Raw genomic sequence first — 26,467 nt, 5'->3', positions numbered from 1 at the left:
AAAAAAGAGAGCGTCGAGGAGAGCGCCTTTCGTGGAGGGAAAGAATGGCGCTCGCCTGGCGCAATAAAACAAACTTAGGGTGCCCCTCTCTCCAGAGAAAGCTCAAAAATAAGTCACGCCTTTTCATCGAATAAATAAAACCACCACAGCTTACCAGAACCGCGCAATCGCCCTCCAAAGTCTCTCTCTCTCCCCAGGAAGCCCCCAGAACGGCGTCTTGCAAGATGATGCCATGGAAAATGGCAAGAAAACAGCCATCAGACGACAATTTCCACGAGGGTCGATTGATTTTTCCTCATTTTCACCTTCTCAGCTGATTTTGGAGGGCTTTCCATAAGCTCCTTGAGGCTTTTTTCAAGGTATTTTCCGCATTTTCCTTCGCCAAAGTTTTAACAAGTAAAAAACAATTTCTTCTTTAAAAAAAATATATATTGAGTGCTAAGTTTACGATACAAAAATACTTGAAGAGAATTACAATTAAATTTCACCGCTATTCTCACTATTTTAAATATTTTTTACACTTTTTTTTTTCACTTCAATCAAGAAAATCCATAGAGACCAACAAGCCTATGGCGCATTGTAAACCCAGGGAAGGAGTTCCACAAAATGTGTCTAGGGTGTCTAGAGTTGGAATTGATGCATGGAATTGTGGAAATCGGGTCGGTTGTATCGGCTAGGTGTGCGACTTGAGAACTGTGAGATGGTGTCGTCTCCATGTTGGCCGCCCATATGATGTGGTGGCGTTACTAGCAGAACCGGTTGAAGATTCAGAGATTTACGTGAGCCAGCGATGCTAGCGACATCCGTGAGATAGGCATTGTTGACTTCACCTGCAAACACCAAAGACACAAACCTTTTAAATTGGTTCAATTGTCTACACAATTTGTACTTCCAAAAGATTACAAATTGTAATCTATTGAATTCTTTGCAGAATTATTATTCACAGACAATTGCGCTTGAATTCCCCAACAAAACACCGTACAAGCCCCAAGAACGCCAAGAAGCTCAAGAAATGTATCTCTTTCAGAAGGTAATCCCAATGCATAGTAATTTACAAACAATGGTTCTTTCTCTCACCTTTGTACATTGAACTCTGGTACATGGGCTCCGGCTGCAGACGAACATGGCGCGTGGCAAGGATGAAGGCAAGAGTTGACAGGATAATACCATCGACACATCCAATAATGGCCAAGGGATAGGCCCATCGGATGCCACATAAACCAGGCTCAAAGCGATTGGACTCTGGACCACAGACCTTGCGGAAGTCATCAGAATTCCAACCAAATGGATAGGCCAGGCAGCCGATGATCATGCAGATGGCTGATGGAGAAAAGGAAAGGTACAATTAGACAGTGCAGAGCTTCAATGGGATTCACGCTTCACAGCCACACGCCATTCCGACTTCAGCATCTTGTGATCGTGCCGCAAAAGGGTAAGAGCATGAAATAGCCTTCGCGGTGGTAACGATGAAAAGACCGCGCTCAATTTTCCCAAACACGCGCTTCCTTTCAACAAAAATTGCAATTCAAATCGTTAAAAAGGGAAATTGCTCTTCATACATTTGACCAAAACAAAATTTTATAAATAAATTTGAGAAATAATTGCTCCAATAATTGTTTTATTAACTCCAAATAAAAATTTATAAATTAAAACAAAATCAAATTAAATGCAAAAAAATAATTTCAAGGTGAAGTGAGCAATGCTCAGGGATTGCAATATTTTATTTTCTCAAAAGATGATGATTTTGTGTTAAAATTCTCATACAAATTTTCCTATTGGTTGTGTTCAATCATTTACAAATGATTTTTTGTTGTTCTTTGGTACTTAAGAAGCTATAAAGGTAAATGCTCAATTTTCATTTGCATGTACACACAAGAGGCAAAACAAATGTCATAAAAATCAATTTGTAGATAAAATACAGCTCATAAAGTTGCCAACAAAACACAAAATAGAGAATATTGAAAAATTCTCTAAGTTAATGAATTTAAAAGAAATGTAGAATGCTAGGAGAAAGCTTTCAGGCTGCGCATACATTTCAGCTTTTAATAGGGGAAAGTGCTCTCCCTTCGAACGTTCATGCTGAATGAACGATCATCATGAATGAATGATTCATTATGAAAAAAAAATGAAAATTGAATTATCAACAATTGATGATAAGCCAACTAATATTTAATAGAAATGTGTAAGTCTCTTAGGAAAACTAATAGAAAATTCACATTATTCGAAGGCGGGAACGTTCGAAGGGAGAGAACTTTCCCCTACTTCATATTTTTCCCATATTCCTTTAATAAATCTTGCCTATTTTTTTCAGGAAATATGTGACTTAAAACTACCTATTAAAAATATTGTCATAAGGTCATATCCATTAAGGGAAGAGGGGAGACTGGGGCAACAAGTCACAAACCGAAAATTTCAAAATTCCATATCTTCCAAGATAAAAGGGATGGCAAAGTGTCCCAGGCTTTGCGAAATACTCGAACTTATGACTTAGATGCAATACCTCAAAAGTACTTTCGCATCATTTACCATTTACCAGTACACAACCGATTTGAATCGATTCATAAATCACTCAATAGGTTCAACAAAATAGTTCAGAGTAATAAAAATTATATTCGAACAAAACTTACTTATCAATAAATAACCGGTTCATTACCGGTTCACAGCCGATTTGAACCGATTTATAAATCACTCAAAATATTTCCCAAAATACACCTCAGGAGTAATTTAATTGAATTTCGTATAAAAATTATTCATCGATTATGAACCGGTTCATTACCGATTCAAAACCGATTGGAACCGGTTCAGTTTTATAGGAAATTTCAAGACCTTTCCAATGACCTCAAACATGACCCCATTTGCTTGATAAATGCGCTCTCTAGTGTCTTTTTAACCTTTGACCTTGAAAACCCGTTATTAGGAATGATTCAACGGTATTTTTGTATATGGACGAAATGTTCGCCTGGGTAACCTCTTAAACATATCCAAAAATTAAAAAAATCGCACGACGCGTTTTCGAGAAATCTCAAAAAAACATTGTTTTGGTGGGGAAGGGAAGGGATGGGGGGAATATGAGCGGCATGTTAACGATCCTTGGGTCGACTTATGGGGGGAGGATCCCCCGAAGGTCCCAAATCTCTATCTCTAACCGTTTGGCCTCTAGAGCTGATGACAGCCGGACGGACATACGGACAGACGGACAAACAGCGTGACGACATTTCTCAGAAATCGTCTGAAACGTCAAGATTTGTTAAGAAAAGTGGTCTCCAGGGGTGAAAGGGTGAAATTTGGGGGGGGTGAAAAAAATCGAGGTATTATATACTGCTCTCTCGGTAAAGTTCGAGCAGTAAAAAATAAGGATTTTCTAAGGTTAGATGATGGATTTTGTTAATTGATTTAATTTTTATTGTCGATTTTCGGTCAGTAAAAAGCGTCTCGTCCTTAAAAGGTTAAGGTATTTTCAACCTGGAAATTCACATTTCCTTACAAATTTTCAATCTTGGAATGATTTTTTGAGTACAATAGAGTTCCTCAAATTTGAATATTTGGGGGGTATAGATGACATTCCTCACTTCTGAAATTTGAACAATGTTTTCAAAAACGTAACGGAATTCATGTAAAATTAACTTTTCCTAAATTAAGGAAAATAACTTTAGAGAATTGTATGACTTGAATTTATTGTTAAATAAGTGGAATTTGTTGAAGAAATTAATTTATTACGACAATATTGAGGGAACACCAGTGAAAAATAGTTCTAATTCAGACTCCATGCAAAATTTCTTTTAAGTAACCTCATATTCTACATTTTGAATGCAACCATCGTCGTTCAAATTTGAGGTGTTCAAATTTGAGGAACTCGACTGTACTTATTAATAAATTCAACCAGTAGTAAATCATTAAGTACTTAAAAACCATCCATCAGGATCACTTATGGCATCTACACACTAGAGAAATTTATGTCCATATTGAAGAGTTTTTCCTACACAAGCGTAGGGAACTTGCTTCAATTTGGACATAAATTTCTATAGTGTGTAGAGGCCATTACGGAGAGCTCTGATGGAAGTGGGGCATCTTTGAAAATGAGGCAGCTTTGAAAATGGGGCACCTTTGAATTTGGGATTTTTCTCCCATGTTTAAGTAGAACTGAGCCACATCAAAATATAATTTAGCTTCTCAAGCTAAATAATATCACGATAAGGCTCAAAGGTAAAAAAATTCCAATTTCAAAGGTGCCCCACTTTCCTCTATCTCGTGAGTTCGAGCATTTCGCAAAGCTGAGACTCTGCGAGACACTTTCCATTTTTTGTGTCTTTAGATACAGCATCCACGGGATGACTATCAAGAACTCCTAAACTTAACCATAATTTTTTTGGGAGCAGTTTCCCCAAATGGCGTAGTTTTTTGTTCACCTGGCTTCGTAAGTCACGTCAGGTGGATGAATAGAGCCATTTATGCCCTTAAAATATTTCTATTTAAGAGGCAATTTGAAATGTCTAAACAAGAGGAGAAAGGTTTCACGATCATTAACAAAATTTTAGTAAAAATATATGTTAAAGCTTGGTTTAACGCGACGGACTCCAAAGGTGCCCCGAAAAAATACTTACAATTGAGACGCTCAGAGCAGAAGTGGTCTCCTTTGTATGCATTTTTCTACTAAAAGAATCCACTTCTACTCTGAGCGTCTCAATTGGTCACTATTGGCTTCAGACCTCCTTTAATGGAAATCACTGGATAAAGGAGGATCCGAAGCCTTATTGCATAAATTTTCTGGTCATCTTTGGTACCTCAGTGAGGTACTGGTACCACTAGCCCTTTCTGGCCAAGGAATTCCTCCTAGTGAGAAAAGAAGATGTTTAAAAAACACGAGAGAAGTTCTGGGGAAAGAAAACCCATCTCTTCTCCTGAAATTGAATGCGAAAGAATGTGCAAGAAGGGAGATTGCTAAATTTTTCACAAGTAACAGCCTCACTTTTCCACATTCTTAGTATTCCTCCTAGTTTCCTAGACACTGATCCCAGTGTCAAGGAGAACTGTGAGGAATATCTTTCTACACTCAAGATCGTTGAGGTCTTAAAGGCCGTTAATGATACCGCCGAAAGGGTAGACTGTTTAACGAAGACGTGCAATAAGACTTTGACCAAGGACGAAGAGGACTTCCAGTTCCAGTCCTTACTATTACTGAGGTGGATGGAACCTCAAAGTTAAAAGCTAAAAGCTATGACAGTGAGATCATTTTCCTTGATATTTATAAAATGAACTCCTTAAAGAGAACAGTATTTATAATCCCCCGATTTCAATTATATATGTATTTCGAGTCCTTACCCTCTTACTAAAAGGTGGCATTTTGGTAGAATTTTGAAAATTTTATGTTTCAAATTTTTGAGGTCCCGGTCAAAATCCCGCACGCCAAAATCTCGAATGCCAAAATCTCGAACGCCAAAATCCCGGAAGCCAAAATCCCGAATAGGCCAAAATCCCGAAAGCCAAAATCCCGAATTCTTAAAAGTGTCACAGCTATTCCCACGATTGTAACCGCTCTTGCTGGAGGCAAAGGGAAATCTCCTGTGTGTTAGGAAATTATTATAAACATTTTTCTCCATATAAATTTCATCCTTTTCAGGATTTTGAAAATTCGGAATTTTGGCGTTCGGGATTTTGGCTTTTGGGGACTTTGGCTTTCGGGACTTTGGTTGCCACCGAAATTTTTGATGTCACATTAGAAACTTGGGACCTTCGGCGGACCCCTATAAGTCGACACTTTGACCTTCAATATTCCATTTCTTCCGCCCCTACCCTTCCTGTCCAAAACCATAGCTAGGGACAACGACTTGGAACCAAAAGGAACTACCCCCCCCCAACTCGATCGAAGGACTTTAACATGCCCCTCATTTTCCCAACACCTCTCCCTTTCCGCTACAAAGCCATGTATTGTAGGATTGCTCGGAAACACGTCGTACATTTTTATTATTTATGGATACGTTTTAGACGTTTTATAGATTACTCAGGCTTTTAGAGATTACTCAGGCGGACATTTTGTCCTTATACGAAAATACCCTTGAATTATTCCTATAATAATGGGTTTTCAAGGTCAAAGGTTATAAAAGCTCTAGAAAATGTATTTATCAACCGAATGGGGTCATATTTATGGTCAATGGAAAGGTCTAGGAAATCCTGACAAGTCTGAATGGATTCCAATCGGTTCTGAACCAGTTATGAAACGATTCATAACCGATAACTAAGTTTAAGCCTAAAAACAATTTTATTGCTCTTAAAACTATCTTGTGGGATCTTTTAAATGCTGTATAAATCAGTTCAAATCGGTTGAGAACCGGTAAACGGTAATTGATGTGAAAGCACTTTTGTGGTAGGGGAGATGGGGCTAATTTGAGCTATCTAGCTACATTGTTATACGATTTTTTTGCATATTTCATAAAGAAACTGGGTTTTAACATGATGTAATTTGGATAGATAAAACAATTGTGGATCTAAATAAAATAATTGTAAGGACTAGCTTTATTTTGAAATAGATGAAAAAATGAGATATTAATGTAGCCCCACAGCTCAAAGTAGCTCCACTTCCCCTTATGACATTAAAGTTACAAGTATGAAAAGTTTAAAGTTCTAAAACCCTTTCCAAAATGTACTACTCTACCCACGGGGCCTTCTGGGGAAGATTTACTCAGCTGAACATTGTGTTCAAGGCTGATTTGCTAAACGAATACGAAACCACGTGTTCAAACTGTAAGTACTGTTAGTTACTTTTAGGTTTACTATCTGAAAATAATTAGTGCAATATCTTGGAAGTCTATTCTGTCCTATACAGGTGAAACTGGGGCACCACCAAACACGGGGTACCACCAAACACTGCGATTTTTTAATCGGATATTCGACTTCAGAGAATAATACCGGCTTCAGACTGGAGGCTTAGCCTAGTTCCCGAAGGTCTCAAAAGTCTAAATAACAAAGAATTTTATTGATTTTTCAAAATCAAATGAATCATTTGCCCTCAATATTCAATCCTTAACAACAATTTCCTAAAAAATCATGCTTGATGAGGAATTAGAGCAGTTAAGCCAGATATCTAAGTCTTAGGTCTGAAGCCCGTATAAGACCTATAGGAATTTATAGGCACTATAGGGATGCTTGTCCACTGAAGGAATGGTCGAGATAGTCCAAGTAGTTTAGAAATAAAAATTAGTGTTTGGTTGTACCCCGTGTTTGGTGGTGCCCCAGTTTCCCCTATGCGTATTTTACATTTTGGAAATAAATCATAAAAAAAACTTCAGCTGTCTGACTCCACCTTCCCCTATTATAAAACGCGCATCACTTCCGAAACAAACTGTAATAATCCTAATAAAAATAATTCATTTATTACAGAACACACTTTTAAAAAAGCAATTAAAGTACATTGAAATTGCAAAAGAGTCAATTACCTTGGTGGCACATAAATATGTATTTCTAAATTCGTATGTACGATGGTCAAAAGCTCTCTTCATGCTTCAAGCACTCTATCAAGAAGACCTCTCCAAACTTATAAAAAAGAAATTGGACACGGAATAAAGAAGCGTAATGAAAGTGAAAAAAATGTCACTAAATTAGCATTTTCGAGTCATTTTTTTTTAATTTTTTGAAGATTTCTTTCCAGCAATTCCATTAATTTTAGCAAAGAGATAATTTCTCTGAATGGATCTCTTTCGCGAGAGTATATTAATTGAATTGAACAAAAGCATAAATAATTTGGAACACGCTAAGTTAAAAGGAAAATAATAAACTTGCGGAATACATTTCTGGTTTTTCTTGAACGGTAATGACCTACATTTTTCTATATTTATATTCTTTCTCCCATACAATTAATTTTGCTGCACTCGCGCAACTTCTCTATTACGACATGCTTTAATATTGGGTATGGTTGTTGACACACGGGAAATCACGTGCTGATTTTGCAGACGTTCTTGCTTTAAGCATCTTTACGGGGTATTCTTAGGTGCAGAAAAGAGGTTGCAAAAAAAAACAGACAAGTTCTTCTCTTCTTTTAGAAATTACATATACCTTTATGGAGGGTACAAAAAAGTAAGTCAATGTGACTCAATAATTGACTTTGTAGCTGTTGCGCAAATCACCTCTTGCCGGCAAAAGTATAATAATAAAATAATTGATCTAGTAATAAAAGTGGAATAGTGATACACATGTTAATATGCATAAATTTGATTACTATAAATTAAGACACTCGAATTGCATTGCGCCTCAAAATATACGCGGAAGTTTTTTATTCCAAAAAATTATTATTGCTAGAAAGGAAGAAAAAAATACGGAAGCTTTTCTTTTTATACACACTTCATTTCAAAATCTTTCTCATACACGCATTTAAAAGCATAACAGATGGAAATGAACCCGCCACATGCCTTACCAAAAGACCCAAAAATTCAAATGAAATCACGAAAAAGGCAAAAAAAACCGCGAAGTGAATTTGAAGCAATTTTTTCTCTATAAATGCTTTTTTCTGCTTCATCGTATCGATTACAGAGTATATGGTTTAGTGGAGAGAGAAAAAGAGGAAAATCTCCCGAAAGAATCTCCATCGATGCGATACAAGAAAATTACATATTGAGATAATATGAAAATTACGAAAGACTCTCTATAATAATTATAGTAGATTTTTCATTTCCAACTCTCCAGACCGTAACCACAAACATTTGAAGTCAGTGGCAAGCGCAAACACAGAATTATACTTTATATATACTTTTAAAAACCTAAACAATAATGATAATAATTTCACTTGCAATGGACGAAAGACTTTCGATTGCTCCGAGAAAATCACATTTCACTGTCTATCACCTCTTGCAGCACCTCAAAAATGTCCACCAAATTCACACCAAGTCACTATGATATAAAATATCACGAAATTAGAAGAAATTCTTATGTAATATAATGCTATTTCTCACTTGAGAGAAAGAAATTTATAAAAAAAAAAACCTTTCACGGAGAGAAGAGATAATTATTCGAACACTGAAACCACAAATTTCGATGCTACAAAAATTGTTAATTGATTAATTCATTCTTTTTTGCAACTCACTATAATCTTTCTCTTATATAGAGTCAAAGACTTAATACCGAATCATCAATTTTGTGGATTATTTTGCAATTTCTTTCAGCACGAACAACTTAGGGAAAATCCCAACATCATACTTAAGAGGAATATTACTAATGGTATTACAAAATTTGACATAACACTTAGAAGAGAATTGAAGTTTAAAGTAGACTATGAGGCTCTAGAAAAATCATAAGATAACCAATTTATTTTGTTTAACAAAATGAAGATGAAATACAACCACCATTGACGCCAGTTTTACATTAAAATCCTATTCCAATAAAAAATAATTATTTTTTTTAGAACTTTACTGTTCACAAGTGCTCCTACATAACCGACTTTTCATTTTGTTGGTTCCTGTCCCGACTATTTGGTGGTTTTAGAACACAACGAGATCTGGGGAAAATAGTAAAGCCAGGAACCAAAGACAGAACAGTCGATAATGCAGAAATTGTTTTTTTAGCACTACTGCTCTAAAGTGCTTGTATATTACCGACTTCTCTTAAGATTGGTTCTTGTCACGACTATAGGTGATTTTAGAACACAGCGAGAACTGGGGAAAACAGTCGAGAAAGGAGCCAATGCTAAGAAAAGTCGATAATGGAGAAGTAATTGAAAACAGTCATGTGCTAAAAAAATCTTAAGGAGAAAGTTTTTTTAGCACTACTCTGCTCAAGTTCTTCTGTATTATCGACTATTCTTTGTGTTGGTTCCTGTCACAACAATCGAGACAGGGACCAACACAAAGAAAAGTCGATAATGCAGAAGCACATAAGAGTAGTAAATTGCTAAAAAAAATATGTTCAGAAGAAAGAATTTCCCCTTCTAATCATTGGAATAGCACCATTGCTCGTATTTCTAGGTGTCTCAACAAAATGTCAGACTTTGTCAGATTTCATTTTGTTAAAAAAAATGTAAATGACAAACTTCGTAATAATCCTCTCCCATTGTAACTTCTTTAATAGCTTTTCTCAGTGTGATTTCAAACACTTTATCAGACTCTCGCGAAAATTTAGTGTGCATGTTTGAAATTCATTTTGAATTTTTCGAACATCGATTACGTTTCGGACAAAGAGAGTACTATTTGACATTTACATTTAGTCCAGAGACTTTTATGCAACAAAACTTCATGTATACAGATTTTGTTTCATTATACGATTAAATTCTTTACTACGGTTAATTTTTACCCTGTGGTGTTTAATTATGCTATGGAAGAATAATTCGAAATAATTTCGAAAAAATAGTTTTCAATTTGAGAAGTAAATTGTTGCAGGTAAACCGGGATTTTGATGAAAAGTTCAAAATGTAAAATTGGTAAAGCGAATGTCAAGAGAATTGAGGTTAAGTGTTACGCAAAATGTTAAGTGTAGGTCCAACAAAGTTCAAATGTTCTATCTAGGAAGTTGTAATGTTTTATGAAAACCTATTCATTTACACCCTTACTCATCAAATTCGGTCTAATAAAGCCGGAGAAAACTTTTTGGAAACTTCATAGCCTAAAAGAGCCTAAAAAAACTTTAAAGAAGGGATTAGATCTTCCTACGAGCTTTATTTCTAAAATAAAGTAGACTATTCGACAGAACTGACCTCTTGTTGTAGCCAAGACACAATCGGGGCATTATAACACACGGCAGGGAAATTTGCCAAGACTAAGTGGTGTAATTTGAAATACCCCTGCTGAAACGCTCCTTCCCTGACTAAAAGTTTAATATATAGATCGTTAGATCTTTCGGGGGTATTTCAAAATACACCACTGACTTTTGGAAAATTTCCTTTCGGCCTGTAGTAATTCCCTGATTGTGTCTTGGCTAAAACAAGAAGTCAAATATGTACGACTTTCTAATTTTATTTTAGAAATAACGCTTATGAGAAGATCTATGTAATTCCTAATAGATTTGTAATTATCATTTGGTAACTGGGGAATCTGTGGCGTAATAGGCAAGACCGTTGGCTCTTGGATGGATCGATTCCCCGGCTCGACTTACTGTTGTGAGTTCAAGTCCCGCCCGGTGCAAAGATTTGAATGTCCAATTTAGACAATTTTCATATGTTAATAGCGTAATATAATGCACCGCCTACGCCCAACAACTCCGGAGCACGGAAGAAGTATCCACACAACGGGGAAGGCGCTCCTAGGGGGTCTACAAGGGACTTTGCAGATTCTTCCAACACGGGATATGGACATTGTAAAAAAAATGATTACCTTTGTAATGAATATCTCTCGATACGATTAACAATAATTTGGTAACTTTTATTGTTAATTTCATTTAAAAACAAAAATGAAACAAAATTATTTTCTTTAAATAATTCGAGACGACACAAGTTTAAAATAATGCATAAACCGGTTAAAAAATGCACAAAAAATATAAATAAAATCTTAGTATAAATTATATTAAATTTCACAAAAAAGACTGGAATGCAAGGGTTAATTTTGCGTGAGTCAACTACTTTTTTTTGAAATTTTTGAGATATGAAGGGCAACAGTATTGAAATGAGACACTCTGTGAAAAACCTTTGAAGGCTTTAAACAATATTGAGTACGAAGTGAGATTGAGAATTATATTTCTTAGAAATGCATGACATGAAGAAAATGGACAATTGAATTACCGAATGAATGCTGAAACCTAATTACTCAAGGTCTTATACAAATAATTTATAACTCACAAAAATAAAACACCTTTCATTTCTTTTGAGAATTTGGTGAGGCTCAATCAACATGCAGTAATTGAGATATTTATATTGAAGCAGAAATACTCAAAGTCCCATTACAAATTTTGGAGAAAGAAGAAAAGATCATTGACAGGTAAATTAATTCTCACTATCTAAAGTTTATTCATCTCAATTAATTGTTATTGGAAATGTTGAATCGAATTTAATTTCGCGACTGCAGAATACAAATTGGTTTGATTTCGGTCAGGCTTTTTACTTTCTTTTAGTTTTCAAATAACGGATACATCCAAAAAAACTACTTTCTTAGTCTCTAATTTTTCGAAAAAACTTAAGAAAATATTACAATTTACGGCTGTCATTAGAAGTGATTAATATGCTAATATTGAAGGCATTTCTTTTCATGGAGAATCATAACTAAAGGTTTATTGACAGAGAAACTTATTTTAAACACAAAAATTAGGGATTTGCATAAATAATTTTCGGAATGAGAGACAGGTTTAGGAAGAAAAGAAGTTACCTGACAGCATTTGCATCCATCCGCAAATGTGAAAAACTGTGGTAGATCGCATGAAGAACATGAGGATGAGTGAGCAAATGGTCAGCAATGAGGTCAACACGGACAGTCCCACAAAGATCGTTGCCACCTGCAATGAGAGCATTTGATTATATAGATTGTTGCATCACTGATGAGCGGAACAAGAAAACCAGTGATAAAACGTTTCAACTTATGGAAAAGGTGATTTGTAATTGTAAAATAGGTTAATGGGCCTATTTGAAGAAAGTTGCAATAATATCCTGATACTTAACGCATTTTCTAGCACAAAACCAGTTTTAGAGATGCCAGGGAGGAATACACTCAGGTTGATCCTTCAGAATATTTACCCAGTAAAATTTGGCAGTAAAGAATTAGGTGAAGGAAACTTATGCAAAAAACTCTATTCGATGATCCTCAATAGGGGACATTAGTAAGGGATTAAAAAATTAGGAGCAAATTGACATACTTTTGACAAATAATTAAGATTTTTTTCTATTTTTTTAGCGGACCTTCGTTAAGTAATTCCAGCTGTCTGTTTCTTCAAAATTCTCCAAACCGATTTCAATTCAGCTGAATTCTGCTTACCTTAAAGCGACACTTGCGAAGTAGTGACATTTACATATATTTGGTTAGCACTATTTGTTCAAAAATTGCTGACCTGTCAGCATGGTTTTGCTGACCGATTCAGCAAATACTAACGTGCTCGCTGCCCAGCGAGCACACTTAGCTGAAAAAAGTAGCGTTTTCAGCATATTTTTGCTGAATCGACTAGCAAAAATTTGCTGACTGATCAGCAGTTGTCGAACAAAAAGTGCTAACCAAATATATGGAAATGGCACTGAATCGCCTATTTTCTTTCAAGGTTAGCAGAATTCAGCTGAAAGTACATATGTTTTCAGCTGAATTGCAATCGGTTAGCATTTGGTGCTCGCTGGGTGGGGTCTCAGATTTGAATTTAAATTGAATTTTAAAGAATCGGTAACGTTTTGTAACAGTCAAAAGTTCCGCAGATGCAGATAACTTTGCACCCTTGCTTTTCGTAGGCTTTTCTTCAATTCATCAAAATTCTTCTTCTGGTAATTCTTTCAGTGCTCACAGATATCTTCAACTATATAATCACAACTTCAAATTACCCTGATTCTTAGAAACGGGCTATAGGAGTTCCAGTTTCCAAAATGACTAATCCCAAATCTCCTTCTAACTTTAGGTCCATCAGCCTTCTTTCTGAACTATCAAAGGACTTTAAGTTTCTTCTTCACGAGCAGATCTCGCAATGTTCATTTGTACTACACTAAGGCCTTTAATAGCCTTCCTCACAATCTCCTTTACTATGAGTTATGTTCACTTTTTAAATTGTCGTCTTCTGCAGTGGTCCTTATTCAATCTTACGTTACTGGAAGGTCTCTCATCGTGAAATACTGTGAGAATATTTCTTTACATTCTTTCTTAAATAAGGGTATACGTCAAGGCTCAATACTTGGCCCACTGCTCTTCTCAACCCCTTCATTAACGACCTACCCTCAGTATTTCAGAGTTACTCTTTTCATTTTTATGCAGATGACCTTCAGATCTATGTGGAAGATGAGCCCTTTAATTCTCTTCAAGCTTTTCGACTCATGAATGCCAATCTTTCCAGACTTGAATTCTGACCATTATCAAATGGATTGATTTTGAATCCTAAGAAGTCCCAAGCTATTGTAATTTCTAAAAAAAAATTGATTCCCTGATTTCTATCCTTTCTACCTGGATTAAAAACCTGGGCATAATCTTCAATACAACTTTCTCATGGTCTGATCAGGTCGTTTCTATTTGCCGAAATGTCAACTATTCTTTGTATACCCTTGGAGACTTCCTGGGCTTCCTGGATATCACGGCCTATGACACTCGTTTCTCTCAACCCTTTATGACCGAGAAAGTAAAAAGTCAGAGGTCCGAAAAAAAACATTTTTTCTTACTTTTTAAAGCAAAACATAACTTAAGATGACCGTACGAAAAAATTTGTTTTTTGATCACCGGAGATTGTTCTAAAAGGGTTAATGATTGTGTTAGGTATATTTGTGGTATGTGTCGCCGGGATCACATCACTCGATATAGAAACGTTTCCATTGGTTATGATCGGACATCCCTTTTGCAGAATAAAGTTGTTCTATTCTTGTTGTATCCCTTGATTTCTGGGCATCCCGGGACCCGGGTACCGTCGAGTCTTCTAGTTAGGGGAGGCTCAGCCAGGGTTCGGAAACTGTTGGTGCCTAAAGTGCATGAACAGTGATTGTCTTTGTCCGTTTTAAATGTTAATGCTTTTTTATATCGTCCCGAATGATAGGCGCTCAAATGACAGGCGCATTTTTTCAAAACGACGCCTGAAAAGCATAGGACTCTTTTTCTTTCGTTCTTATTATTCCTTGCTTAAATTCATACTCTCTGAATTTGTTAACTTTACCTTCTTTTCGATTTTCAATTTCTATCGTTCACATGAAATACGGTTGACCCTGGAAACGTCTAATCCTAAGCACGTAAGAATGATCTTTAGACCTTCTTTAAGTGTCCCTTATGGTTATTAGACTATCTTTAAGCCCGAAAATGAAAGCAAAGCTTGCGAAAAGCAGGGATACAAAAATAGGCGGCTACATCTACATTAAGCCTACAACATTAAAGAAACAGAATACAAGTTTCCAAAACCAGATAAAAACTATTTCAGAAAATACGTAACAGTATATAAAATTTAGAATTTGATTTTTATAAATTCTACTGTTTTGAAAGTTTCTAACGGCGTTATCACACTTGCACATTAAAATTTTAATGTGATTCACATTAATTGTCGTTTGTGAGCGTCCAAATATGTTATTTGTGTCTTTGAGTCACTTAATATTTAGGGTCTTTCTATTTATTGATAAGGAAGTGGACTTGGCCTGCAAAAATAAGTTTAAATTTACCTAAAGCATAAATATTTTTCACATTAAAAAATTAAAGAGAAAATCGCATTAATTTTTCGCATTAATGCTATAAATCAATTTATATCAAATTTTGCGGGCCAAGTCTACCTTTTATCAACTAATAGATCAAATTTTGAATATAAAATAATTCGAACACACAAATTACACATTTGGACTCTCACCAGCGACAATTAATGTGAATCACATTAAAATTTTAATGTACAAGTGTGATAACACAGTAAGATCTACAACATATTAAAGAAACCGCCAAAACTAACCTCTGGAAGACGGGCAATTTTATTGTTAATACTTCGACCGAACAACGATTTTATCCTTAATGAACTCTATACAGTCACTTAGGATGGCCCAAGAACCCGCTGACAGGAAAAAGCAGAGGAAAACGACATTAAAAGTGGATCGTTTGGCTTTCGGTTACTTCGGTACGGTTAACTTTAATAGGACGTACCGAAGAATCTCCCAAGGAGAAATTTGAAGATCAATTAGGTTTCAGGTTTCAAGTCTATTAAGGACGGTTCTGAGGACTTGAAAGCTTCTTGCCTTGTTCCATAATATTAAGTGAGTAGAAATTTTCAGAGACATTTAGACATAATAAGATCAATCGGATCTGTTTGACTGAACTGCATCATTACAGTAGCTGTGATTTTGAAAGACTCCCAGCTAAAAGTCAGTGGACAAATTGATTGAACTGCTAGTGAACTAGTTCAGCATTTCTCACAACAGACACATCGACTGAAGAAAAAGATCAATTATTTGTGTCAGAAATTCTCACGATTTTTCCTCTGCCAAAACCAGTAATTGTGCAGCAATTTTTGAATTAAGAAAAAGCTCTGAATTTCCTGACTAGTAATTTTAGATAGAAAATTACACGTTTCAACAAAAGTGCCTTTCAGTTGAGTCACTGCCCAAATTGGTAGTCTTTTGGCAACTTTAGCAAAATGACACAAACCTAATGATCTCAACATTGTCACAGGAATGCTCTCAGCTAAATGATCTCTTTGGAAGTGTTATGCATTTTAATTGCTTTTCTTCTCATTTTCACTCACAACTTCCACAATGAAAGTACCCACGATGAAAATAAAATGCTTCAGCAATTTCGGCAATTCTTTTTACACCATGTACTTCAACTTATTTAGGCATTGTTTTCGCGAGAAAACAATAAAAATGCTCGCACAAAGTCTCTATTTCAGTTCATTTTAAGTGACTTGAATGGGTTTTCAGTAATTCTTTCACTTTATAAAAACTCATAAACAAAACATCGTGTTTAGATATTAAACGAAATCAAGATGGACTCAAAATTAAAATAACTTTTTGTCTAAATTTTTTACGTTATTCATTCAAAGTGAAACCTCTACAGGAATTGCATTAAAATATTATTTTTATTCTCTACTATTTCCCATGTTTTATTTAATTCACTTTTAAAAGAAAAGAGTGCATTTAGACTAAAATAGAAAACCTATTTAGAAAGCCAAAACTTGAAGACAAATTAAAAGAAAATTGGTGAAGCCGAGTCAGATATATTTATGAAAAATTAGTAAATGTTTATAAAGTTTTCCCTTGTTTATCATTTTCAGAACAAAGTTATTCATTTAATAAATTAATTGCTGAAAAACTTTGCTCACTCACTTGATTAAATTAATAATTTGTCCCTAAAGAGTTAATTAATAATAAATAAAATTACTGACTCTTAATAAATGTATAATTAAAATTGAAACTATTTTTTAACGTTTTGCTTTCCGATTTTGGAAAATTATGCTTTCTATTTAGGATTAAATAAAGTATTCTGTTTTAAACAATAAATAAATGAAATAACAGAGAATAGAGGTGATATTAAAAATACGTAAACATGCGGAATATTTTCATTCAATCGAAAAATCGATTGAAAAATCGATTTACGATGGAAAACAAAGGAGAATTAATGTATTATTTCTAATTTAACCTTTATTCGAAATTTCAAAAAACTAGTTACCATAAGAAAAATAAACAAAATTAGTTAGGAACAAGAAAAAAAATTCAGAAAAATTCATTGAAAATCAGATCAGTTACTAAGAGCTTCATACAGCTCCTTGTAATGACCAGTCGATGCTCACTGGCCTTTAATCTAGTCGTGTTCCTGAACTTATCACGAAAGTTTCTCATATCATTACCGAATGCCCTTACTGGTCGGGAATTCATAAGAAACTCACAAAAATTGAAGGGACTTTGAGAAATACACATAGAACTCAAGGAATGTGTAGATTTTATCGAGGAACCGCGGTAACTAGAACTATTTTAATTACATTGGAAGTTACAGTCTGTAAATTTGTTTAAGCAGAATCCAACCGTAAAATTACCACAAGAAACACTAAAATTGATTCAGGAAGATATGGAAACATGACATTTAACTATTTGAACTCATCTCCTTGCGCATAACCTCAACTATCGAGGCACAGTTGAGAAAAAATCGATTACATTCAGAAAATATTTGCCATCTTTGACACTTTTTCTACACTGGAGGCGCTGCACTCAGCGAGTTCCAGATGCGAAAGCAACGAAGGCGTCATATTGACATATATATATTGCTTTTTCGAAAAGCAATGTAAAAATCAAAAAACCTAGCCTGTTTACTCTGAAGCAATCATGATTGTGACTGAATCCATTATTGGTAAAGCATCTTGGTCCTCTAGGAGTACGATATATCAATATACTTAAGAAAAAATAAATCTTTTTTTTTTCAACACATTAAGCCGGTCATGCTCTTAATAAACAGGCTGCATCCTTGGATGGGAAATCATTTCGATATAAAAAAACGTTTTTCTGTTACGTTTCTAAATGACTACCCAGCGAACACCAAATGCTAACCGATTTCAATTCAGCTGAAAACTTAAGTATTTTCAGGTGAATTCTACAAACCTTAAAACGACAATTGCAAGGCAGTGTCATTTTCATATATTTGGTTAACACATTTTGTTTGAGAACTGGTGACCGGTCAGAACATTTTTGATGATCGGTTCCACAAAATGCCAAAAACTCTTCTTTTTTCAGCTAACTGTGCTTGCTTTGGGTAAGGGAATTTTCTCTTCCTTCTTCTTAGCAACATTTTCATTCATTTACATCTCTATATTTTCCCTAAATCACGTTTTTTTTTTCACACACTTTTTGTTAGGGTGGAATCACCACTTCTCGCCAGTGCCCCAATTTTCGCCACTTATATTGAAATCGCTATTTTTTCCGATTTGTGAAAGAAATGAGCCTCAAAGTTCTGTATATTTTTACTGCTGCTACGTGTATAGAGTCGAAAAATAATAATTATTCTTTTTGTATTTACGATTTTGCACATTTTTTTCGAGTAATATTTTAAGCAAGATTTGTCTATGGGTCGGTTATATTCCTTGCGGAACCGCTGCACCCAGGCCACTTATTTGAGCCCATTATGCACTCCCCATTCTCCTGTTCTATCTTAACCCCCAAGGCGAGTAAACCTGCTCCATATCACAGTGCTCTGTGTGCGTTCTGATACACACAGTACCGCTTTACATCACGGTAAACCAACCTTGGTTTGTGGATCTGGGCAGTGAATGAGTATTTGTATTCGACTGAACTCTGCATGTCGAAACTTATTTCCTATACCAACCTCTCTTTTTAGGCGGTTCATTGTCAATGTATTGGCATTACTTTTCCATTCATTCACTGGACGAATTCGAGACTATTACAGCAGCTGAAAAATCTGCAGCTGCCTAGTCTCGAACCCTAGACCTCACAGTCATAGAGCTACTGCTCTATCCACTGATCCACTGAGGCCCTACCGAATATACTAAGTGTCATCAAATTTTCATCAAGCAAAAATACACTTTTTAGAAAGATAATTCGTCTATTGAATATTAAATTACACTTGTGGAATACATAAAATTTGTATTTTAGTTAATTAATATTTCATTTTATATTATTTTTCTATAAAAATGAGGCATGGCGAAAAGTGGTTATCTTCTGGAATTGACTTTACCACTTGTCGCCATCTTTTTTCAATAGGCGACGATAACTTCATATCGTAAATTCTCAGTTGTCAAATCAGCATAGTTTACTTTCTGCAATAGACCTATAATTTGATTTTTTAAATAACAGTGAAGAAAAATCGTTTAGAGTAATAATAAGGTGATCATGTACTGAAATGTATACTTAAATACTGAATGTATTCTTCTTATAACATTGCCTAAAATAATCGAGTTTGGACCTTTTCAAGTGGGTGGCGAGAAGTGGTTACAACACTGGCGGAAACTGGTAAAAAGTGGGGACAAAGCGGTTATTTTTGCATTGTTAATAAAAATCCGTTTTTTAAGTACTCCCGCGTTAAATGGTAGGACTATTGTTTTGACGAATCTAGAGCCAATACATATAAGTAGTGTTGTGTCAAATTTGAGTTATCTTATTGTAAGAGTTCAAAAGTTATAATAAAATTAATTCCTCTTTTCCCTAAACATGGCTATAAGTGGTTACTCCACCCTATAAGTTGTATGACTGATTATTTTTAAATGCTCACTTTTATTTCTTTACGTAGGGTAAAATGAGATAATTTGGAACCATTTACAATTTGGGACATTTGAGATTTTCTCACTGTTTTAGAGATTCAAAAGGAAGAATAGCTGTTCCTTTTCTTCTTAATCGTCTTTTTCTTCTTTTTACTCGGTCTTTGTTTTCTCTATGCTCATCTGAAACAATAAGAAAATCTCAAATGTCCCAAATTGTAAATGGTTCCAAATTACCTCATTTTACCCTATTTTAATATTTCTCTATATATCACAAGATTTTCTATATAATATTATGTGGTTTCTATTTGGCGTCACGAATTCTGAATTAGAGTATTCTACCCTATTGGTTTTTTAGTCACAGTTTTTTCTTATATAGAATTTATTAGCGAGTAATTACTTCATCTCCCCCATCGAAAGCATTCATAGAGGTATTACTCAATTCTATTGACCAAAATAATTTAAATACTTCACAAAATTCCATCTAAAATGAAATTGCAAAAATATTTGAATGCGGCTTGAAAGCATTATTGAGAGTTTAGAATCAATATCTATAAATGACTTGTCACGATTTTGTAAAATAGGTAGCTTGAGCAGCGATAATGTTAAGTGGTAAAGTAACCAAACCATGTTTGGAAGCAATACAAGAACTGGAACTGATAAGTCAGAAAAAAGCTACAATAGCTTTATTGCCATCTTACACAGTTCCATGAAAAATTGCAACAAGAATTGAATTGGAGCACCCTGAAAAGAACTTTTAAATATTTCTAGTTTTTAATGCTTTTAATACCTGAAATGCCAGAGATGACAGAGACATCACATCGTCCAGCTGTCCTTGGCAATTCTCCGATACTTCGTCCTTCTGACAGACTTGCCACAAACCCAATCGTCCGGAATTGTCTCCATCGAGATCACCAACCCATTCTGCAGGCAAAAAAAAATAAATTTTGAACTAGTCACGGATATAATTTCTCTATGCATAGCTAAATTCATAAGTTGCGCATTGATTTACACGACATTTGTGAAAGTGTCGTCAAACAAACAAAAGTTAAAGTGTGAAAGAGAAAGATATCAAAGGGACTTTTGGGTACTGCATAAATTTAAATATGTATGTAAAAAAAAACAAGAAAAAAATATAAAATTTATCACAAAAAAGTTTCACTCTCTCTTCTCACTTTGGCAACAAAATATAATAAATATTGCAGAAGATGCAGAATTAATTATCTACCTGGTGTTACAAAGGCCACTACACTGATGATGGCGTAGCATATTGTGAAAATAGCCCAAAGAACAGCAATGGCTTTAGAATTTCTGATGTAGTTCGTTGCGTACATATGACTTGAATCCACATACTCAATTTTGGTTCCCATCTTACACTTCACAACCACTTCTTGGCACTTTTACAAGGTAAGTCTTTTCATTCACCACCACTTCAGTAGGAACGATAAATTCCCTCCAATAAATTGAGGTGCACCAAAGAATCCCAGAGAGTTCAGTATCCGCTTTGCGTCATCCAGCGACCACGGAGATCTTATCGTTTTGTAGTAATGTGCGAGAGTCAACAAAAAAGAATGTCTTAAAGAGCTCAAGAGAGAGAAAACTCCAATGCAACAATATTTATGGTTACTTTGGAAATAACTCCAAAGAGTTAGAAAAAAACATTATTATGTTTTTCCAGATTAGAGGTTTAAAACTTTAGTTATTTCTGCAAATTTTGATAAAATTACGAAATAAGGGATTCAGTAGACTTCCAAATTCTTTCAAAACAATGTCAAAAAACGTAAGAACACAATTAAACATTTAGCACAGAACTGTACTAAACCAGCATTTAATAGCAAAATAGTGCAAAAAACTGGTAAAATGAAATTAAATTAAAATTCGAAACATGTAAATTGCAAAGATAAAATTTATATACAACTGAACGTTTAGCACATGGATGTTCTAAATTTACATGAAACAAAGTTTTGATATTTTCAATTAAATAATTAAGATTGTAACGAAAATCTCATAAACAATGGATGCAAGATTACACGAAAATACCGAAAACCAAGAAAAAACGCAGCCAAATGTTTAGCACAAACATGTACTAATAGGGTAAAGTGGTACAAGTTGGACAATGGTACAATTTAGTACTTCATTTTTATTTGTATATTTTTAATGCTTTAGTTTTATAATTTGGTTCCTTGTGCTTAAAAACAAATTTTGTACTGTGTTTATCACAAAAAAAGCCATGTCCAACTTGTACCGGCGAATTGTCCAACTTGTAACACTAATTTCAAATTGTATCACTTTATCCTATCTGACACATAATAAAAAATTGATCTTTTCAATTGAGAAAGTGAAAAGTCAGGAAAAACTAACGAAGAAATCTTAATGAATAGGGATAAAAATTTAGATTTCGTAACTAATGGCTCCATTAGACCTTTTAGATCAGGAAAATTTCATGCAGTCGAAATTCACATTAATTTCTCCTAAAACTAGCACAATAAATCCAATTTAGTTCAATCCCATTTTGAATGCGAAAAAAAGAGATAAACACATGAAAAACGTTTAAGAAAGAGATGTAAATTTTGATTTCATGATTTTTTTCTGATCTAAAAGATGTCCTGAGAACATATAGCTCACTTACACTTTTTAGATCAGAAAAGTTTGATGAAATCTAAATTCACATGCACTTTTTTCTCAAATGTTTTACAGCTATCTCACTCTTCTTCTTCTTCTTTTGAGTGTCAAAACAAATTCAATTTAGTTTAATCGAATTCTTGGCGCGAAAGAATGAGTTGGACGTGTAAAAAGTGTTTGAGGAGAACGGACGTGAATTTTGATTTTATGAAATTTTCTTGATCTAAAAAGATGTCATGAGAACATATTGGCTCAGACACACCTTTTAGATTGAGAAAGTTTGATGAAATCTAAATTCACACTCTCTCCTTTCTCAAATGCTTCACACTAATCCCCCTCTTTTCACTCTTTTTCTTCTTTTGAGTGTCAAAACAAATTCAATTTAGTTTAATCGAATTCTTGGCGCGAAAGAATGAGTTAGACGTGTAAAAAGTGTTTGAGGAGAACGGACGTGAATTTTGATTTTATGAAATTTTCTTGATCAAAAAGGTGTCCTGACAAGATATTAGCTTAGACACATCATTTAGATTAAGAAAGTTTGATGAAATCTAAATTCACACTCTCTCCTTTCTCAAAATGCTTGACATCTATCCCACTCTTTTTCATTCTTTTTCTTCCTTTGAGTGTGAAAACAAATTCAATTTAGTTTAATCGAATTTGTGGCGTTAAAGAATGAGTTAGACATGTAAAAAGTGTTTGAGAAGAACAGAGACGTGAATTTTGATTTCATGAAATTTTCTTGATCTAAAAAGATGTCCTGAGAACATATTGGCTCAGACACACCTTTTAGATTAAGAAAGTTTGATGAAATTTAAATTCACACTCTCTCCTTTCTCAAATTGCTTGACATCTACCCCACTCTTTTTCAATCTTTTTCTTCCTTTGAGTGTCAAAACAAATTCAATTTAGTTCTATCGAATTTTGAGGACGAAAGAACCAGTTAGACATGTAAAAAGTGTTTGAGTACGAAAGTGATGTGAATTTTGATTTCATGAAATTTTCTTGATCTAAAAAGTGGGAAAGAGACCTAAATAAAAAGATACCAAATCTGTGTTATAGACTGTTTTATGTATTATAAGCAGATTAATAAAAAATGAAGCTATTTTTCACTTTTTCTTATAAAAATTTTGCAGATATTGCACCGCGACTTAAACAAATTTCCTCACAGTTCTTGTATTATTTCGGTGAATATTATAAAATATGTATTTTAGATAGCTTTTAATGCAAAATTTCGAAATATATCAGACTGATATGTTATAATTCTCATTAGGAAAGAACTTGCCAATCTTCAGTGCCTCTATGCAAAAACGTATGGAAAAATTAATGTCGAGATGCCCCTGATTACAAGCTTATCTCATTTTTTTAGTACTTAAAGTACTAAAAAAATTGAAGGTTATCGCACTTAGGCAGCAAGGAATTTTACATTTTAAGTACAAGAACTTTATCGAAAATTCAAATAAATTCTTAATGGTCCCGGTACAGCTTTTAGATAAGGAAAATTTCACGAAATCAAAATTCACAGCCCTTTCTTTCTCAAACGTTTTGTGTGTGACTATCTCCTTCTTTCGCACTCTTCTTCTTCTTTTAAACATCACAACAAATTAAATTTAGCTTAATGGAATTTGGAGTGCGAAAGAATGAGATAGACATATGCAAAACATGTGAGAAAGAAAAGGATGTGAATTTCGATTTAATGAAATTTTCCTGATCTAAAAAGCGTGCCGGAGCTATAAAGCTCGAAATAAAGAGTTGATGCTTATGCCCTAGACACACTTACGATTTAAGCCGAGAGACGACTCAGTGGAAAATAATGGAAATGTAGTTTGACCATTATTTCTAATATAATTACGCTAATCCATCTCTCAGCTAATCCTCAGGTCTGTCAAGGCCCTTAGAGATATCTCTCAGAATTGCCGAGATTATCCTTAAATCCTTAATTTTTATATCGATCAACTCTGTTACTTGAAAATTGGCTAATCGAAAAAAATTAGAGCATCCTGTCTCCACTGCAAAATATTAATTTAAATACCAAAGTTTTTTTGGCTGTCTGCTTTATTCCCAAAAAAATCACGCAAAGCTCTGCTGAGGCAGGTTGTAGCTTTACACAACAGCCAAAAAAATTAACATTGCATCGAGATCACAACACTTTCTTCATAAACTTTGTTTTTTTTATCTTATTAGCAAGTCAAATGACGAAGTTGATACAATTTGATCTTTGAAAGCACAAAATTGTGGCATTTCGAGAGATCTCCTCTCACACATGCATAAGAACTCGACACTCCCTCATCTCTAATAAAAGATCAATTGGAGAGGTATCGTGAATTGAGAGAATGATCCCAGAAGCATAATCCCCACAATTTACGATGTTTCTGTCTTGTGTGAGAAAGATCCCAGGTAAGAAAAATAGAGGCTAAAACAACTTGTTGATGAAGATTCTTTCAATTTGTCTCGAAGACTCTTCCTCATTCCTTCCATTTAACAAACTCAATTAAGACAATTCTTTCTCTCTCGTTTTTGGGTCATTTGCAACATCTCGTGAAAATAAAACTGTATTTAATAGTCTATTTTGCACTAAAACACACAACACAGTCCTTATTAAATTTGCACTTCACACATTTTCTTTAGCATCGTCGTCTCTCTCCCATCTGATGGCGCAATTCTTCACTATTGTTATTCGATTCTCATTGCAATGTTCATGGAACAGAGAAAAAAAGTAGAAAAATTCGTATGGATTTTATTAAATTTACCAGCACACATTCAGATTAAGAGTTGAAGAAAAAAAACACCTCGAAAAAACTGGCCAGAAAAGTGAGAGAGAGACTTGGTTGAAAGAAAAAATGAATGCTCAAGTTACAATAGATCTTGTTCCTTTTGGCTCTCTGAATAGCCCAAGAAGTTGATGAAATGGGAAACACGACCAATTGTAAAAATCACCGTTACGGTCGCGGGATTCTTGGTTGTAAAATATTTCACTCCCGGAACTACTGAGATCATCACCAAAATCCACCACAGAAACTTCCTTCTTCTGCTGAGCACAAGAAGCCAAATGTCCACACAAGAGGTGAAATTTAATCCACAGGGCACTTCTTTCTTTCTTTTTTGTTTAATTTGTTAGCAACAGCAATTGACCGGGGAGGAAGTATTAGTGGCACAAGAATCAGAGATAGACGACCTGGCCAACTTTACTCAACATTATGTGGCGCACAACTGAACTGGCAACTCAACAGGGCCACACGATGATGGCATTTCGAGCTTACCTGGCGAGTCTCTCTTTCACATTGTCTTGACGCACCAACACTCTCAAGGGGCCCCTTTCTCGATCTTGTCCACGGCATCGGAGAATTCCGCCGCAGTCTCACCTGTATATATCGGCTCTCTCACCCGATCCCGCCAAGCACTCTCCAAGATTGGCTCATTCTTTTCAGGGTTGTCCAACAGTATCATTTTTCTTTGGTGCTTCTACTTCTACACGATTTAATCTGGGGAAAAAATTAAATTTCGACTTGTGATCTATCTTACAAGATCATAAGGATAAGAAATAATCCAAATGTTAACTACTTGGAACTTGATCGAGCAATAAGGGGACTTTATTTGTCAAACATCGACGGGAAAACTTAGTTTCCACAATTCAATTTTATTTTTAAATTCTCGTTATCTTGGCTTCCAAACGGTAAGAGATATAAACTTCCGGTTTTCGATGACCCTCCACCCCATAAGTCAACATTCTGAAGCGGACCAACTTACTCAAATCACCCCGCAACACTCAACCCTTCTATCCCCTCCATAAACATGTTTCTTTTACTTTTATGAAAATTGGCACTGGCGATTACGTTCGTTTTTGAATATGTTTTAGAGGTAATCTAGCTGAACATGTTGACGTCGACACCTATCGCCAGAAATATCGCCATCTTGAATTATTCAGGTTAACTTGAATTGAAGGTTAACTCTTTCGTCTCCTTTAGAAATCTGGGTACCCATGGAAAAAAAAGAATTTTTTTAGACTATTCAAAATCGATAAAAATCCGATTCTTCTGGATAATTACAAACTATAAGGATGTCCAAATCTAGGATATTTTTTGCAGGATCTTAATTAACTCCTGAG

General features: G+C 34.8%; 1 protein-coding gene across 3 annotated transcripts; it reads right to left on the bottom strand.

Annotated features, from left to right (window-relative positions):
• Positions 1–407: 407 nt before the first annotated feature.
• Positions 408–25,676, bottom strand: LOC129804985 (LHFPL tetraspan subfamily member 3 protein). 3 transcript variants are annotated; one of them, XM_055852786.1, is made up of 6 exons: positions 25,623–25,676; positions 20,972–21,273; positions 20,534–20,667; positions 12,273–12,399; positions 1,078–1,320; positions 408–830 (listed from the first exon to the last, which is right to left on the bottom strand). In XM_055852786.1, exons 2-6 carry the CDS (start codon positions 21,111–21,113, stop codon positions 622–624), a joined length of 855 nt encoding a protein of 284 aa, XP_055708761.1. In that variant the 5' UTR covers positions 21,114–21,273; positions 25,623–25,676; the 3' UTR covers positions 408–621. The 3 variants fall into 3 exon arrangements, with proteins under 3 accessions (XP_055708761.1, XP_055708760.1, XP_055708759.1); XM_055852785.1 differs by lacking the exon at positions 25,623–25,676 and adding an exon at positions 25,220–25,588; XM_055852784.1 differs by lacking the exon at positions 25,623–25,676 and adding an exon at positions 25,306–25,588.
• Positions 25,677–26,467: the final 791 nt, after the last annotated feature.

The sequence above is a fragment of the Phlebotomus papatasi genome, chromosome 2 (assembly GCF_024763615.1).
Source record: "Phlebotomus papatasi isolate M1 chromosome 2, Ppap_2.1, whole genome shotgun sequence".
NCBI classification, from domain to species: domain Eukaryota; kingdom Metazoa; phylum Arthropoda; class Insecta; order Diptera; family Psychodidae; genus Phlebotomus; species Phlebotomus papatasi.
Note: the sequence above shows the minus strand (reverse complement) of the source record. Positions and strands in the feature narration are given on the sequence as shown.